We start from the raw sequence: 17,576 nt of genomic DNA on the forward strand, positions 1-17,576 counted from the left end.
ATGTGAATATGCAGGGTGAAAAGGTATTTTTATTATTGGAAAATAGTTTTTTCCTGCTTACAATGATTGTTTAGCTCTTTATTTCAGTCCTTGAAATATCAGAATTTGACCATAGCATTTTTCCTCTGACTGATACCATTTAGAAAAATGTAAATTAGGTATTATGTATACTAGTATTGGTTCTTGGTATCCTTTTTACCAAATACTTTTTCCCTTGAATGATTTTGGAGATGGAAACTTGTCAAAATAAACTAATAATTGTACTCTGTACTTCCCATTCCAGCTTTTTGTAATCTGTTAGTTTAAAAGCTGTTGTGCAAGTAAAAGACTTTGTTGATGTTTAAGGAGAAAATAAGGCTGTTCACTTTGAAGGTGCTTAATGTTGCGTGCATAGAGCAAGAGAAAGAACCTGACAGAAAGGACAAACAGCCTTTAGCCTTTAACCTCTCAGCAGACAGTGGTTTCTCCGATGAGCTCATGTGATTCCTTACCTCTGTCTGACTGTGGAGCAGCACACCGCATGCGGTCTCTCTTCCTCTGGATGAAAAACCCAATCAACCTACATCTGCAAGGAACTTCTAAAAACTTCTTCATTTTTTGCATTCTTTAGCAGCAGATGTGTTCCAGTAATTATCTGACAGTCTGTGAACGGTTGATGGACAGGACATGAGTGATGTATTGGGAAGTTGAACAGCGGTGTGGTGTCGTCATGTGCGTTGCAGCACGCTGCAGAGAGAGGAACCTAAAACTGGCAAACATTTCTTGATGGATTAACTAACACCTCCAGGTAGATTGCAAATGTATATTTTGGTCCGCCTGCACGCTGGATGTCCTGAAAACATCTCGCTGGTGACACGGTGTTAACGGCGCTCTTAGTTATGGGACCTCACAATTATTGGCTGATGATGAGGCTAGTTATGATGTAATCTTTCTCACTCCCTCTTCCTTGCACACAGCTACAGCCCCCTCCCTTTCTTTCCTGTTTCCCCACCTCTTTCCCTGTCTTTCTCTCCTATCCTAACCAACATGGCCGCTAAGTCGGATGGAGCAGCGGTGTCTGTGGAAGATGACAACACGCCCAGGAGCCTCTCGGAGCCGGGGAACCCCACCGCCCGGTCCCGCTGCACCGCCGCCGGTGGGAAACCCTACACCCTCCTGGACTGCTGCTGGGTGCTCTGCGCCCTGCTCGTCTTTTCTTCCGACGGAGCGACCGACCTGTGGCTGGCCGCAGATTACTACCTGAAAGGGAAATACTGGTGGTTCGGCTTGACTCTTGTCTTTGTCGTGGTGCCCTCCGCTGTCGTGCAGGTGCTGAGTTTCAGGTGGTTCGTTTATGACTACTCGGATCTTAGCAGCGGAGAGGGTTCAGCCAGCGCCAGCGGGGGCTGCGTGGCGAATGCAGGCGCGGCAGGCGCCGATGCCACAGCGGGCGACAGTACTTTAAGCACCAAGGACAGCGACCAACGCGGTGCGAACGCGGCAGCGGTGAATTCCGCGAATGTTACCCCGGTGTATACGTCCTCTGGCCCGACTGCCGCGGCGGGGAGAGCTGGCTCCCCTCGGAGATGCTGCACCATCTGTATGTGGGTTTTTCAAACCGTGCTTCACGTGCTGCAGCTGGGGCAAGTCTGGAGGTAAGACCGCTCCGGAGGTGTGCAGAACAAGAGGGGTGTGCTCGTAGCTGTGTCCACGCGTGCTCCGCGCGTGTGTGCATGCGTTTTGGTTTGTATTTAATTAAGGTGCGGGGTGTAGATGCAGGAATCATATTCTGAACGCTGTTTTGCTCTTTTGTTAACCTATTAACGGGATCTCCATGTGTGCATGTTTCCCTGGCATATTGCCGAACTGATCGATGACAGGAATGTAAAGAACCCGACTAGACCGTCAGGAGATGGAACCCCCTCCAGAGCCCATTTGTCTCCCAGACTAAACCTTTTTGTCCAGCTGCCATTCCTGTTCTGGTGGTGACTGAGTCTGGACGGATGCTAGAGCTCTACTGGGAGCAGCTCTCTCTCCACTGCTCCCATATGTCATGGTCTAGATATGTTGACAGGACCTCTGTGGTTTAGAGCTCCTCCACCCCGCCTCTTTTGATGGAAATGTTTGCCGTTGATAAATACAATTTTAGATCGGAACTTATGAAAGGAGAGCATCCAAACACAAAAAGTGCTTCAGGTATTTTTTAAATACCACTGTAAATTGTTTCTGTTATTAGAACAGGATGAACAATCACAACATGCCTTTGGTTCACACAGAAAGTCTTCAACCTAAAGGGTGGTAACATTTCCATGTTGCCTTGTTTAGATCTGTGCTTTCTCATTTAAGTAATTGAAACATTTGCTAGAGCATATGGATTATTTTCTCAGATTTATACTTTGTATTATTTTTTTTTGTTTCATTTTTATGTTTCGTGTTAAAATTTATCCATGCTGGTATTTATCTGGATCTGGAGTTTTTCTCTCCCCTGTATGCTCTCCACACCTCTTGAGGTACCTGTTGTCTGGTTTCCATTATCATTTTTTTTAGATCAGTTTTTACCTTACTTATTTTGGTCATCTACTCTGTTGGTTTTGCTCTGACTTGATTGATAATTAGTCAAATTAGCTCCTAAATTTGTTCAATGGCCTTCCTGTCATCCAACACTTCAGATTATTAGGGCACTGTGCTTTGAATCCAGAGGTTCTGAGTTTGAGCCCCACTCCCATAGACTGCCAATCTGGAAACCTGAGCAGAAGACCCCAAGCCCCACGCTGCTCCCTGGGCGCCTTGCAATGGCAGCCCACTGCTCTGCAAGGTGAAGGGTTAAAAACAGAGTGAATTTTGTTGCGCTGTACTTGTGACAGTGTAATGACAATAAAACACTGGAAAAAATTAAAAAGGGTGTTTTTTTTTTGTTTTTTTTGCAGATGCAGGATTTAAACATTGCACATTACTAATCAGCTAGAACAATTTTGCGTTCAGTTTTTTTTGTTTGTTTTTTTCAAAGGTTGCAAACCTGAATTTTTCTGTCATGAACAGGGCTGTATTTTAATCAGGGTTAATTTTGAAGCTGAATAAATTTTAAACGTTTTAAGAGTACCAGACGATCTGAGTCTTCTGGTAATCATCCATTTGTAACCAAATCCCTTAAAGAAAACTATAAACTATAAAAAAAGAAAAAGAATAAAAAAGAAAACTTTGTGGGGGAAAAAAAATACACTTCTAATTAACAAAAAGTCGAAAAACAGCTCAAAATCCACAGAGGACTACCCCCAGAGGCACAAGCTAAGGTTTCTCTAGTCCTGTACTTAAAATTCAGCACAGCCAAGGAAGATGCACTCAGACAGTTTTAAGGGGCCTTAAGCAGGAGTCTTTAAATGCTGCCTCCAAAGGCTGATGTCCTGCAGTTTTTAGATGTGCACCCACATCATTGCACCTGAATATAATAATAGGCTAATTAGCAGCATTCATTACATGCTAAACAGGTAATGTAGCTATTTGATTCAGGTGCGTTGGACCAGGGATGCATCCAAAACCTGCAGGACACCGCCTTCAGAAGACTGGAATTTTAGACCCCTGCCTTAAGAAACTGCATTTAATTAAAATGTTAATTCCCTTCTCTTCAGTTCCACTAATAATCTGCATGTCAAATACCCTGTGGCCAATCCACCCTTCTTCCTCCAAAGCGCTGGTTCATGCTACAATGGATCACCTGAAGATGCAGTCTGTTGTTTCTTTGTTTTTTTTTACTGCTTATGTACTTTGTGAAAGACATATCCTGCAGGATTTTTATGCAGTATTTAGATTACTCTTCACCCAATATCCCATGTAACAGATTTATTTTGTACTTTCCAAATGTAAATTTTGTAAACCCATTAAATATGAGATAATATTTTGTCATAATTTGTATACTGAGAAATGAAAGCACCTTCAGCAAACAAATACACACACTTATACACATTGACACACCAGCCAGTCAAAGCAGTGCATTGAACTGCAGTTTCATTATACAACTGAAATAGACGAAAAATACAATCTTTAATTCTGAAATAATTAGTGAAAAATGCCTGAAGGAAAAATATTTAAACATTCTTAAATCTAGAGTTACACCAAGATGTCCTCTGGTTGGTTGGGGTGCATACCATGGAAAAGCCTGTCCTACTATCATAGGGTTTGATGATGGGACTTTAATTATAGCTGCATGCTTTGCTTCAGTGAGACTAAGATGAGGCTTTTCAGAAACAAATACATTAGAAAACAAACACAGGATGAGAAAATAACTTTATGCTAAAAGAGAAATGTATGAACCAGTTTAGGAGAACTAGTATTCCCATATTGACAAAAGTAACAACAGAAAGAGAGCTGGTGGTTTTGTTTAAAACTTTAATAAAAAAAAAAAATAATAAAATTTCTTACTTTTTTTCTGCCTTTCAAACCCAGATCAAGGTGTTGCAATAAATTGAGAATTTATTTTCATGCTTTTTTACCTACTCTGCCGGGTTTCCAAATAAGTGTTGAGATGCTGGTTATAGACAAAACTGAAAGTTGTATTATGCTGAATGTCTTTTCCTAATGTGGCAGTCCTGCTGTTGGTTAGGCAATAGAAGTCATTTTCAGATTTAACTCATCTCCCGCTGCACCAAAAAGCTACTAAAACAATGTTTCTTCAAACAAGGTTTTACATCTTTGTTAGGAGCAAAAAAGATTTCCAAAACTTAAACTAGCAAGTTTTATAAATTACAGTGAAGCCATTTGGCCACTTTGTCACATTTCTCAAAGCCTTCGGCATCATCTGCTGCTTCAGTGCAATGAATCATTCACAGGCACTGGATGCTGAAAAAACTATCTCATTGGGATGCTTCCTCCCTTTGGCTGATTCAACAAAACGCCACCCATGCTTACTTTTTCTTTTTCACAAACTTATCTCAGGGTAAAGCAACATTAGTACATCATCGATAATGGTAGATTAGTTCTTTTAAATTAATATAACATTAATTTTAGACATTTAGATAAACTTAGACTTGTTCCAAATGAGTTATTTCGAGAGGTGTCAAGTAACAAAATACAAATACTTTGTTACCTTACTTAAGTAGAAAGTATCGCTATCTGCACACAACTAATTACTTTTTAGACAACTTTTTACTTACACTACTCCATATATTTTCTTTGCAATTATCTCTTCTTTATACTCCTTAAATTTTAGAAACAAACTGGTTAAAAAAATTGTTAGAACTGTAAATTTACAGTCATTTTTACTATTTTTCAAGGCTGCACTTTTAAAAGATGAAATTGTCCAGTGAGCTGTTTCCAAATGACATTTCTTTTTGTTTTACACTTGTGTAAACAAAATGACACATAACAACTGTCTAAAGTCTAAAAGGTTAGTTTGTCTCATTTAAGCCATTTTTGCTATGGCCTCTTGTTATTAAAAATAATAAAAAAAAAAAAAAAAGTTTCATCCAGATAATTTATTTCATTGTGGTTGGAATCTTTACTGCACCATCTTGTTGTTCGCAATGTACCGGTACCAAAAAAATTGTCTTTCAAGATGATGCAAAGTTAAATTTGACAGTGGACAAGTATAGGGAAGTTATCATCCAGATTTGTAGAAAAATGCTCCTTTAATAGAGTAGTGCAATATAAGGTTCAAAGCATCTGTCCTTAACATTTCTTCCGGCATGTGTTTTATAATTTAAGTCGTTTTAAAACTGGTACTTTTAAAATTTTATTTAAGTAAAAAGCTTGAGTTGATACTCTAACTTCTACAAAAGTGTTTTTAAAAAGTAGGATTTATACTTCTACTTAAGTAATAAACATGAATTTCTCCATTAAAACTGTAAGGACGCTTACCAGCTTGACAAGGTAAGATAAAGACTCTGAAAAAAATGTGTGTATGAACAAATGTAGATTTGCATTTCAAGATTTTAATTGTATGTTTATGTTTTAGAGGCTTTCCCACATAGAATAAAAGTAATAATGAGTTCCAATTCTATGCAGCCTAAATGATCGTATGTAACCATTATGCTTGGTTCAGATTGATTGAGAAATGTCAGAAACAGACAAATATGCATCACTTCTCCTATTCTTCCAGTTATAATTACCACTAGTAATAACACATCTAACCATCGCTCGTTTGGATATGTTTATCACACTAACTTCTGCTTTGAGGTATTTTATAAAGGAGGGAGACACAGGAGCACAAGTCTGTAGGTCTGATGCTAAGAGGGGAAAAAAATGAAATATTAAATAAAAGTACAGTTACGGTAATTTGGTCATTAAGGTTCATGGTACAGCGGCGGGTATTGCAGCGGCTTTTTCTTGCATGATAAAAACTTAAACTTTAAAAATAACATGAAATCTGTGTTCGTCTCATATGAGGTTGATTGACGAGTAGCATGATTACATTTAAAGTACTGATGACGATAAATAGGTGCTTCGATCTCTGTAGTTAGAGAAAGGCAAAAAACCAGGATATCATTAAATGAAGATTTGCGTTGCATCAGCGTATTCAAAAATAGAAGATGAGGGAGTCCTATAATCACATGCAGAGTCCGTAATGAACAACTTTAATGAGACACAATAAGGAGCTGAGAGCTGGAGGAGTCGGGCTAAATGTGGAAGTTGCTGCTGGGAGAGTTAGATCTGGTTTACAGTTCTGATATCCAGCAGCAGAGTTTGAAAGATAAGCACATGTGGGAGTGGGGAGAAAACTCCCCTCTGTGATTGTTTCCCTTCAGCGCTGTTTAGATGTTATTTTTACTCTTACTTCTGGCTATATTGCCAAGCTTTTTATTTATTTTTATATGAAGTCAGTATATTTCATAGGCAAATACAGTTCGTCAGATACACGGACACATTTGGTTCATCCGCTGTTCAGATGGGTTTTGAGTGCAGTGATCCCTTGCATCCCTTTTGCTTCCATCTTTCAGTTTCATACTGAGATTTTTTGGCTGAATGTTGCAGATGTGTGACTTCTGGTATGCAAGCACTTATAGCTTTGTCTATGGGTTTCCTCACTACAGTGGATGTTCCAGGAATGCCTTTTCCTGAGCATACACACACCGACACACTGTGTACATTTGTGCGTTACCTTTTTAGTCTTTCTAGTGGTCAGTTAAACTAAGCTCATTTATGCATTCTTTTATTTCAAATGGGGTAAGAGGAGTGGCATTGATGACTTCTTTGAGAACTTTGGTTTGATAAAAAGAAAAAGGAAAAGATGCATGTTGGGTTTATTTGAGATTCAGAATTGTGCTTTTGTGATGCATGTCGGTGTTTCCATCCCCCCAAAATACCAGGCGTCATTTACAGTAGATGTTGGTTTTTAGGCTAAATTATGTTGGTCCATTATGGTTTTGATTTAGTCCACAAATGGTTGTTCAAAACTGGGCTGTTTGGTCGGTCTGAGTTTGTCCCACTTTAGTACAACAAAAGATGTTGAAAAGATGTTGCAAACCAAATTTACAACGCCTTTTCAACTATCTAAAAATCTTTTCAACATTCACTGTTCAACTTAATATAGACGTCCTTTGGGCGTAAATCATTTGTCTTTTCAACCATTGTTTGTTGGTGGGTTTGTTGCTCTTGTGATGGACGAACTCTCACCTCTTCTCAAACCCAGAGTTTCCATAACCAGCTGCAGCCAGCATCTTCACAAGATCTTTTTCCTTATGCTCTAGACTTCCTGCATACACCTTGCATCAAAACATAATCATCTCTAGGACACAGAACCCTCCTCTTTCTGTGCAGCATGACTCCACTTTCTTATGAAGTTGTTGTTTGTGTGTTTTTTTCAGTAGAAAAATGTGGTGTTATCCCCAGTGATCAGTCAGACTTTGCAGGTCCCCATTTATTTTCATGTTATGTTGGCTCGTTTGCTTTGATTTTCACATGATGTAATATAAGGAAGCCGTTCCAGCAGTTCTCCACAGCTTTCCACCATCAGAGTAAGCATACAGAACGCATGCTGCCATTGTTGATCTAAAGACGAGTTTTAGGTCAAGATGTCATTTCTCTCACACTGTACAAAAATCACTCTGCAAAAAGCCCCTCTTTAGAGATGCAGGCTGATATTTCACAGCCACAAGAGCAAAATAGATCCTTCAGTGCATTGAGGTGGAGGTTTGTGAATCAAGGTCAAATCAGTAGGAGCCTCCTCTCTGCTGTTTATCGCCTTTTTCAATCTACTTTTAAAACTCTGCTGGTGAAAAGCATAGAGGTCACGTTTCTTTAACTGAATTCCTCAAAAGGCATCATGGGAGATGCAGTAATTCTTTAGCTGAGGTGGGACTTGAAGAGTCACAAGAATTGATCTAAGTATTTAACTTTTATCCTGTGCTTGCAAGCCTCAGTGCGTTAACACACCAAAGCGCAAGGACACCAGCTTCAACATCATAAATAGCTGGTTGATTTAATACGCCAATTATAGTCACCTCATAATTTTACTTTCTCATAGGGGCTTCATAAATATGGACCCAGTTAACTGTTCGTTTTTTCATATCAAATTTTATCATCATTAAAGTTTGTAATTCTCATAAATGATGATTTTTCTCATGTCTTCTTTTGATTGTACATTCAAAGACAAATTTCATCCTCAATGCCATTCTCTAAACCTGCAGCAGCTGAGTTGTTACTGTAGCTCACTGCTTGAGTAGCATAGGTAAAAGACTAATTATCTGACTTTTTATACACAACTCTTAGGTCCAGAGAATTTAGCATCTTAGTAAAAAACTACCCACTGTAGCACTGCTGCCTTGCAGCAAGAAGGTTCTGGGTTCGATTCCCAGCCCGGGGTCTTTCTGCATGGAGTTTGCATGTTCTCCCTGAGCATGTGTGGGTTCTCTCTGGGTACTCCGGCTTCCTCCCACAGTCCAAAAACATGACTGTTAGGTTAATTGGCTTCTCTAAATTGTCCTTAGGTGTGAGTGTGTGCATGAATGGTTGTTTGTCCTGTGTGTCTCTGTGTTGCCCTGCGATGGACTGGCGACCTGTCCAGGGTGTACCCTGCCCATTGACTGCTGGAGATAGGCACCAGCACCCCTCGTGACCCCACTTGGGACAAGTGTGTAAAGAAAATGGATGGATTGAGTATAAAACAAAGACGAAACCAGTAAAAGAGAAAATATGAAGAGATTAAATTTGATGTTCCATTAGCTGCGAAGCAAAAGGTTCCAACTCCATGAAATATTTCAAATCCAATGCAGCCCAAAAATGGTCACAAAACTGTATTTTCTGAGTTGGTCCAAACACATTATCAACACATTGTTTAGTGGTGAAAATGTGGCTCTATTGGTGTTTCTTTAAGCCAAGTTTGCTCTGTTGCTTTGTCTGCAGACAAAGCAAAGAAGGCAGGATAGGAATCAATTCTTCTCAGTCTGATGTCATGTTTCCTAACCATAAAATAACAGACTGCTGCCTTCAGTTCTTTGCATTAAACAAAGTATGTTAAACATGCCAGTGTGTTGCTCTTGAGTAGAGTTTGGATGAAACAGCAGGTTGATAGACGGGGTCTAGTCTGCATTAATTTTGGCCTCGGTTTGGTCTCTCCTTTTAGAAAAAAACGAAACTGAGTCATGGAGCAACCTCCTAAACATACCAGTCCATTTATGTTTTAATCTCTCTATGTCCATGAGTTAGTGATCACAAATTAAATAACAAAATCTTAGTGTAGGCAGTTAAATAGAATTTCTGTAGAGCTGCTGATGTCTGGGTAAGCGCATTACCTGGATAGGATTGTTTTACTTTCTTAGTTAGGCATTTAATCAGACTGTCTACTGCACATCTTGCTTTGAATTCCCAGGCTTTTGTATATAACACGTTTGGTGTGCATGTGCTTTGGTTTACTTATGATTAATTTAGTCAGTTTGGAACTAAAGTTGGCAGAAGGGCTTTCCTTGTCTCCTGAAGGTTGAATTTTTTATCAATGTTTATCGTGTTGATGGTTTTAATGGCTCAGTTGTTTAAAGCTTAAAATTAGGAGAAACAAATTCCATATTTGAGACCGAGTTAATCCTCTCAGACTACTTAATGTTTAATGTTTTAACTTCATACTTAAATGAAACCAGAGGCCTTAACTTGGTGTTCTTCTGAAATTATCTAAAGTAAACATCACTTATCACAATTATATGTTTGAAAGAGGTGTTTAGTGATCCACAGCTATCAGCCTCTTGTATTTGTTCCATAAAAAAAAAAAAAAAAACTTTCACCTTTCAACGGCAGCTGCTTATCTCTAAACACTGATAGCACTAATGATTTACTGGTGCAAACACGCAGTTGACAGGCGTGAGAAATTTCCATTTAGTTTCATATTTTCGCTGGAGTCTTTACTCACAATCCGTGCTACTAACACAACAGGCATCCAAGTGTCAGAGAAGAAAAATGTTTTTTTCCAGGTCTGAAGTACTGATACCCTACTTAGACTGACACAGATGGAGTTTGTAAAATTTGTTTCTTTCACTTCTTTATTCAGTAAAAAGAAAAATCTTTGGTTAATAGTGAAAATTTGACTTTAAAAATCAAATATGTCATATGAAGTTTTTCTAAATGTACATTCAATTCTATGAATTCTATTTTCATTTCATTTATTTGTATTGTTACAAAAGTCCCTATCTCCAGAAGAATGAATTTCACCATCTTTGTCTTCATGCCTCTTTCTACAAAGAAGACACAGAGCAGCATGTCACCTTTGACAAAGTCTCTTACCCTGGAATGAGATTACCACCATCTTTCAAGAGAAGTAAATGTTTCATGTTGTCCTTTGCAAACATTCTGATCACAAGAGTCAGATGCTTTTACTCTTTGGTCATTAACACAGACATGAATATAAATCTCTGGAGCTTCTCCTTTTAATGCACAAAAATTACCTCATATAAATGTAGGTCAACAGCAATAGGTCAGAAAAAATGCTATTTGCTTTGTTAGATTTTGTGAATTAGATTAAAGTGCAAATCCTCCTTTTCTCCTATCATCACCACTAAGAAAAGAAGCTGTTGACATCCAAACCGCAACAAAATGCAGACAGGCAAGGTATGCATGTGCAAACAAATATAGCACATTGCTTTTTTTGTAAACCTCAATTAAACAACTAAGATCTTATTGCCAGGAGTTAACGACTATTTCTAAAGCTGTATCCTTACTGTTTAGATAGTTATATACAGCTGAACCAGCAGATAGACAGACTGGCCAAGCTCCTCCGTAGGTCCTGTTAGGATTTTTGACAGTCAGCAAAAAACGCTGCAGTGGTTTTTTTCTATGTATTTTTATTGGACTGTCCAATTTGTTACTTTCAGTGCCAGAAAAGATCAATCAGATGTGCAGAAGACTGACTGAACAAGTTCCAAATAAACACTCAGCTTAGGTGGTCTGACTATTAATTGAGTCAGTCCAGCTTTAGCTAATAATCAGGCAGAGTGGCTAAATGGTAGCCTCCCTGCTGCTTACTGAGCTGAATCCTTCAGATTTGTGTGTGTTTGCATTCATGGGAAGCGTTGTCTGTTCATTCACAAATGAAGTGACTCAGTAATTATTGCTCTTCCTGTTCATCTAGATTTCAGGGTCTGTCACTCAGCAATAAACCACTGGTTTCTGGGGATTCTTGAATTATCTGAGGGGTGTCAATTAAATTATTCATTTTAAGATCTTTCACCACCTAATATTCAAGCAGTTTTCATATAAAATCTTCATAGCTAAAAAAAAAAACAACTTTAATCCCATACTGGACCTAAAGATAGCTAATTCTAATTGGACCAACTTCTTCAGATACCTTATGCTGCCCAACCATAATAATAATTGGACTTTATTGATCATTGGAGCAGTGTGGGGTTAAGGGTCTTGCTCAGGGATCCGGAGCGGCAGTCTGTGGGAGGGAGGCTCGAGGTCAGAACCTCAGGATTCCAAGCTCTATGCCCTAAAAACTAGGCCGCTACTCCCCAACTAAGGTTTACTGGTGTGTGCAATAAAGAAGATAAATTATTTCATTACACAGAGAAATGCTTTGTAAATTTCACTCTGATTCTTGCAGACATTAATTTTTTGGTATCACCTCCGCAAAGATCCATGTTTTGGGGTAAGGTGCAACCAAACACTCTGAAGCAGCGTGTTGAAAGTGAATGATTTAATGGAGATAATGATATATATTCACAAAATAGAATCCAAAATAGAAAAAAGCAAGCTAAAAGAATCCAATGAAAAACAAGAACAAAGAAAAAGGGCTTAAATAATAGAAGAAAAACAGATAAAACATGCAGAATCTACTTGTTAGCTGATGGCTCTGGTTGAGGAAGAATAATAATTAAGCGGCAGACATGGAGAAACACAAAAAAGAAATTTACAGAATATATACAATAATACAGAATTAAAAATAGGGGAGATAATTATATAGCTAATCGGCAACACTAAACAATACAAACAAATGAGCTGAAAACAAAACCTAAGTAAATGATTAGTTGGAAAATCAAAATGTCAACAGTCATTAATACAAGTGTTAACAGTTTTTAGATTGTTAAACATTAGATGTTGTACTTTTTCTTCTGTTAATCATTTTTATATGGACTTAAAAAGAAACAAGAGGTTATTAACAAAGGCTATTCTTTCATCTGCTCCAGCATCAAGCTACAGTAGTAGGATAGTCATTGCTGTTTAAGTTATGTTTGAATAAGTGGAAATGCAAATAACTGGTTCTTGGTAAGCTCTAGCACCATTAAGCACTGGCAGTGTCCTTCCATTTTTGGTGGTTTTTAATGCTTCTTAACTGTTTTCACCTGCATTTAATTCAAATATTATAATGTTTTTATTGTTTTATCTGACCTGAGGTGAAAGCTTGTACAGCTAAAGCTCCTGTCACACCTTGACAATTTAGCCAGTGTATGCCTGACATCCCGGAATCTCCTAAAATGCTGGCATACGCTGAGCTTTCTATTAATTTTTTCAATTTTGGGTGTATACATTATAATGAGTCCAGAACTTATGTCCAGTGACAGCCTAACATGCATAACGCACAGCAGCGTAAAGCCCATGAAATGTCACAACCCCGTGTCCTGAGGGGGGCAGCAATGCTCCTGGAGGCACCCAGCTTGCATGAAAATATTTCTTTGGTCTCTGTATTAACCTAGTTGCTGTTTACCGCTCGCCAAAAAAAAAGAAAGAAAGAGAGAGGATTTGCAGTCACAGTAAATTCAGCATTATGTCTGTTAGGAAGTCTGTTGGTCGCCACTGTGGCCGTAACGCAGCGAGGTTCCATCACAATCAACTTCTCGCCCACCCTATAATGAAGTCTGGAGCAGAACTGATGGTTTCCTCCTGTGAACCTCCTTTTATACCTAAACGCTGCCAATACACCATTATACAGTAGCTGTAAGTTAGAAATATGTTCAGCGGTCGTCTGGAACACGTCAAATACATTGATATGCGTTGCAGCTAAGTTATGCATAAGTTAGGCACAAGTTACTCATAGGTTTTAGATAAGCACACACTTAACTTATGTCAACGATCAAATAACTTACCTGTAACTTATGGCCGACGTATGAGCATACACTGACATAACTCAAGAAATTTTGAGCAAAATTTGTCAACGTACTTGTCGTATGTCAACGTGTTCTAGCTTGTTTCAGCCTGCTTCAGCATCCTCATAACTTATACAAAACTGGCCCATAACTTGTCCAACTTATGCCAGTTTTTTCACAGATTTCTCGTACATTAGGTAAATGCTGGCTAAATCGTCAAGGTTTGACAGAGGCTTAAAGGATATATTTTAAAGTTAAATTTCAGACTTTTCAGACACTTAACTAAAAACATTCACTCTGTTTGTTGAAGAACAAAAGTAGCACTTTTTAATGCTTTGACATCAGAACCATCATATACTGGGACAGGAATGCAATGCAACAAACCTTGATTAAACTATTTTAAAAGCAGCTATGGATGCATTTTGGGCAACAGTGGCATTGGATGGGGTCATCGGCTAAAACCCCAGCTCTGGCTTTCAATGTCGTTGTGTCCTTGGGCAAGACACTTCACCTGCATTGCATACTGATAGTGATCAGAGGGCCCAGAGGGGCCTGTGTACAGCAGTATTCCTTCTGTCAGTGAGCCCCAGGATAGCTGTGGCTACAAATGTAGCTTGCCACCATCCGAGTTTGAGTATGTGGTTGAATATACTGTAAAGCCCTTTGGTAAGTCCCCTGACTTGAAAAAGCACTAAGTAATTACTGACTATTTATCATTGAAGCAAAATTTTTTTTTTTTTTTCAAAGGGCTGTTTTATTGGAGCAACAAGAGAAGAAGCCCACCAAGGGCAACATTGATGCATTGATTGTTGTTAGTTTTTAGTGTCATATAAGCCCTTATTATTGGATTCATGCCTCTACCCAAGGGAACCTTCAACCTTTTTCCCCTCCCTATGCAGTAGAGAACAAATCTTTAACTTAAGGAATATTTAAAACAATTGCAAACCAGATATTTAGACTGATTTCAATATAAATGTTAATGTATTGGCATTTTTACAGTGTTTTTTTTATATAATTCTGTTAACTTTAGTGCATTTTTGTATATTCCAAATCTGCAGTTTCACTTTACTTATAAATGATAAATGTATTAAAGCTATTCTATGTAAAATCTGCAAAAACAGAATGATTGTGGTCTGGGTGTGCAGCTAAAACTGAAAGAAGTCAGTAGGTGATGGGAGTAATTTTAACAGGCACTGCCTCCCTAGCTAATTGGCTGACTTTAGCTGCTAATTCTGCTGTTTATGTGTATGCACAAGCATGTCCTGTCTATCTGTGTTGAGTTGCTGTTTGGATGTCAGCAGCTTGTTTCCCTCATGGTGGCCTGCAGCAGCCAAAGGAATGGCCAGAATTTCCTAACATTTCTCTTAAAGTATTCAAAGTCCCTACAGCGCAAGTGCACCCGGGTTTATGTAAAATTTAGTGAAGTTATTGATTATGAATAAAACTGTGCCTGGAGGGAGGTTTTGATGATGCACATCTGTCTGTCTGCTTGCATGTGTTCCTGTTTTCCTTTCATTCAGGCCCTGTATGCTCTCCTGTCTGTCGGTCTGTCACGCTGCGCTGAATTATTCACTCCCGTTCTTGAGGGAGCTGTCAATCACATTTTCAGAGCTTGAGTATGTGTTTGTGAAGATATCTAGCATTTCCTACAAGTTGCTCCTGTTATTTGCTCTCTTTTACTTTCACCCTGTAATCAGCAAAGAAGGTAGGGGTGGAATTGCTGGAGAAGCTTGATGGTTGTTTTGAGTGTGAAAAGCATAAAACCCACCTGACGTGTTCCCCCCACATCCCACCCCAAGCTCACATGCTCAGAACACGTGTCTGTGATTGTTTATGTGCTGAATTTTAGTACCAGAGCATACGCTTTGAACATGCTCAGTTAAGGGTTTATTCTGAAATGCATGCTATTAGTCTGTGCCCTGCAGCAATATGTGAATACAAGCACCATATATGGAAGAGTGTGACTGTGTAGAAAAATAATTCATGCACAAAATGTGAGAAGACCCTATTGACCAATGCTTCCATATTACCACTGCCTCTGCAACAGCAAACATGTCATCACTTCAAAAAACGGAACCTTCGCCTATTAAGCTGGCTAAATCTGGTATTTAAAGAGAAGCACTAAATTAAATACAGGCTGAATGCATGGAAAATTTATTAAAATGAGACTGAAATCTAGGGGGTAATTGCATTTATTAAGTCTATAAAACACAAAGATAGAGCATGTTTGGTTCAGCTTTAAACAGTCCCTCTGGCATTAGGCATACTATATTATTTTCTTTTTTTAAAGCTTTCCCGGTCCTGTCTGCATCTGAGTTGATTCACCCACATTCTCCTGCATGATGCCCCAGCTAATAGATCCTTTAGTCCAATTATAAGGACTATAATAAATCTATAAATCTGTAATAAATTCCATTCATAGCCTTCTGAAATAGGGGTCAGGGGCCCTTTAATAGGGGGCATATAGTCTCTGCACTCTACTGCGCTAGTCTGGTCCACATGCCAGCATTGAGTCTGACCCAAAACCAGTGCATGTTGGACTTCGGCAGGGCTGCACTCTGTCATTGGTCCTGTTTATCACCATCATGGACATGAAATCTAGGTATAGCCAAAGGTTCGGCTTGGGCACCAACAAATTTTTGTCTCTGCTTTTTGTGCATAAATTGGTTTTGCTGGCTCCCTACTGCCAAAACCTACAACATGGGCTGGAAAAATTCAAAGCAAAGTGTAAAATTGCTGGAATGACAATCAACTCCTCCAGGTCAAAGTCCATGGTTCTCGACAGTAAAAAGGTGACTTTCCCTATTCAGCTTTCAGGGGGGTTCCAGCCTCAAGTGGAAAAGTTTATTAAGTGTCTGGGGGTCGTGTTCACAACTGAGGAGAAAATGGAGCTGGAGTTCAACGGACGGATCAGTGTGGCTGCCACTGTTGTGCAGACACTGTTGTGTTTATGAGAAAGATTAGCCAAAAAAGGCTGAGCTATTGCTCCCAGTTGGTCTATTTTCCTATTAGCTATAGTCATGAAATCTTGACAATGACTGAAAGAACCAGATCCTTGGTTTAAGCGGCTGAAATGAGCTTCCTTTGCAAGGTGGCCTAGCACTCCCTTAGAAGAAGGGCGAGGAGCTTGGAGTAAAGCCAGTCCAAGAGGAGTTCAGCTAAAGTAGCTCAAATATCTGTTTTGGATGCCCCCTGAACACCTCCCTCAGGAAGTATTCCAGGCATGTCCCACCAGGAGGAGGCCCAGAAGACACTCAGGGACGTAACAGGGGAGTGGGAAGTCTGGGCAATATCTCCTGATACCCAGTCCAAGATAAGAACAAGACGATGAGTACAAAGGTTAAGAGAAATATATAGGGAAGACCAAAAACAGTACCTAAAGTTTATTACAGAAAAAAGGGGAAAAAAAGTGCACAGAATGCAAATTTTCTTTTTATTTAATTGGAGAATAATAAAACTTTCCCAGAAAACAGAGGAGAAAAACAAACAACCTTGTAAAAGTTTGCAAGCTCTAATTTGGTAGGCTGTTTTTTCTATATGTATAAAAAAAAAAAAACTTCCATTTACTTTAAAATAAACCTTACCATAAGCCTTGAGTTTACAATAAATTTTTAAGTTTTTAAAAAAATGTGTCTTGTTAGAACACTGTGTATGGAAAGGAAGGTTGTTTTTTTTTTAAGTTAAATAGCCTTTACTTTTTGAAAAAAAAAAATAGACAACATAGAAATGAATTACATATTCCCCTGTGAAAATACAAATGAAATGGTAAATTATTACCGTTATCTTGCCTTGACACTCACTGTATACAAAGAAGTGCTTGTAAAGCTCATGAAGTATTGGTCTTTAGTTTTGAATTACTATTTTGCCTCCACTGTTGCTGTTTGTCACTGGGAAATGAATCATTTCTGTGCATTTCTGCCAACCTAAAATGTGTCATAATCATCAACCATTCCTAGATTGTCTCGGTATGGAGTGCATTTGATGGTGTATTCATCTTCTTATTCACTGTTCTGGACTTAAACAAAAATCAATAATGACACATTTACCTCCTGAGAATGAGTGTTAATTCCCTGTGGCTGATGTATTGCTCCCCTGCCT

General features: G+C 38.8%; 1 protein-coding gene across 1 annotated transcript in view; it reads left to right on the forward strand.

Moving 5' to 3' along the window:
* The first annotated feature begins 1,020 nt into the window (after nucleotides 1-1,020).
* The window catches only part of LOC107088726 (XK-related protein 7-like), an 84,252-nt gene continuing 67,696 nt past the window's right edge, over nucleotides 1,021-17,576 (forward strand). The window contains exon 1 of the mRNA XM_015381079.1: nucleotides 1,021-1,634. Coding sequence (XP_015236565.1) covers nucleotides 1,027-1,634 — 608 coding nt within the window. The 5' untranslated portion in view covers nucleotides 1,021-1,026. The remainder of the gene's footprint in view (nucleotides 1,635-17,576) is intronic.

The sequence above is a fragment of the Cyprinodon variegatus genome, unplaced genomic scaffold (assembly GCF_000732505.1).
Source record: "Cyprinodon variegatus isolate N-32 unplaced genomic scaffold, C_variegatus-1.0 Scaffold228, whole genome shotgun sequence".
NCBI classification, from domain to species: domain Eukaryota; kingdom Metazoa; phylum Chordata; class Actinopteri; order Cyprinodontiformes; family Cyprinodontidae; genus Cyprinodon; species Cyprinodon variegatus.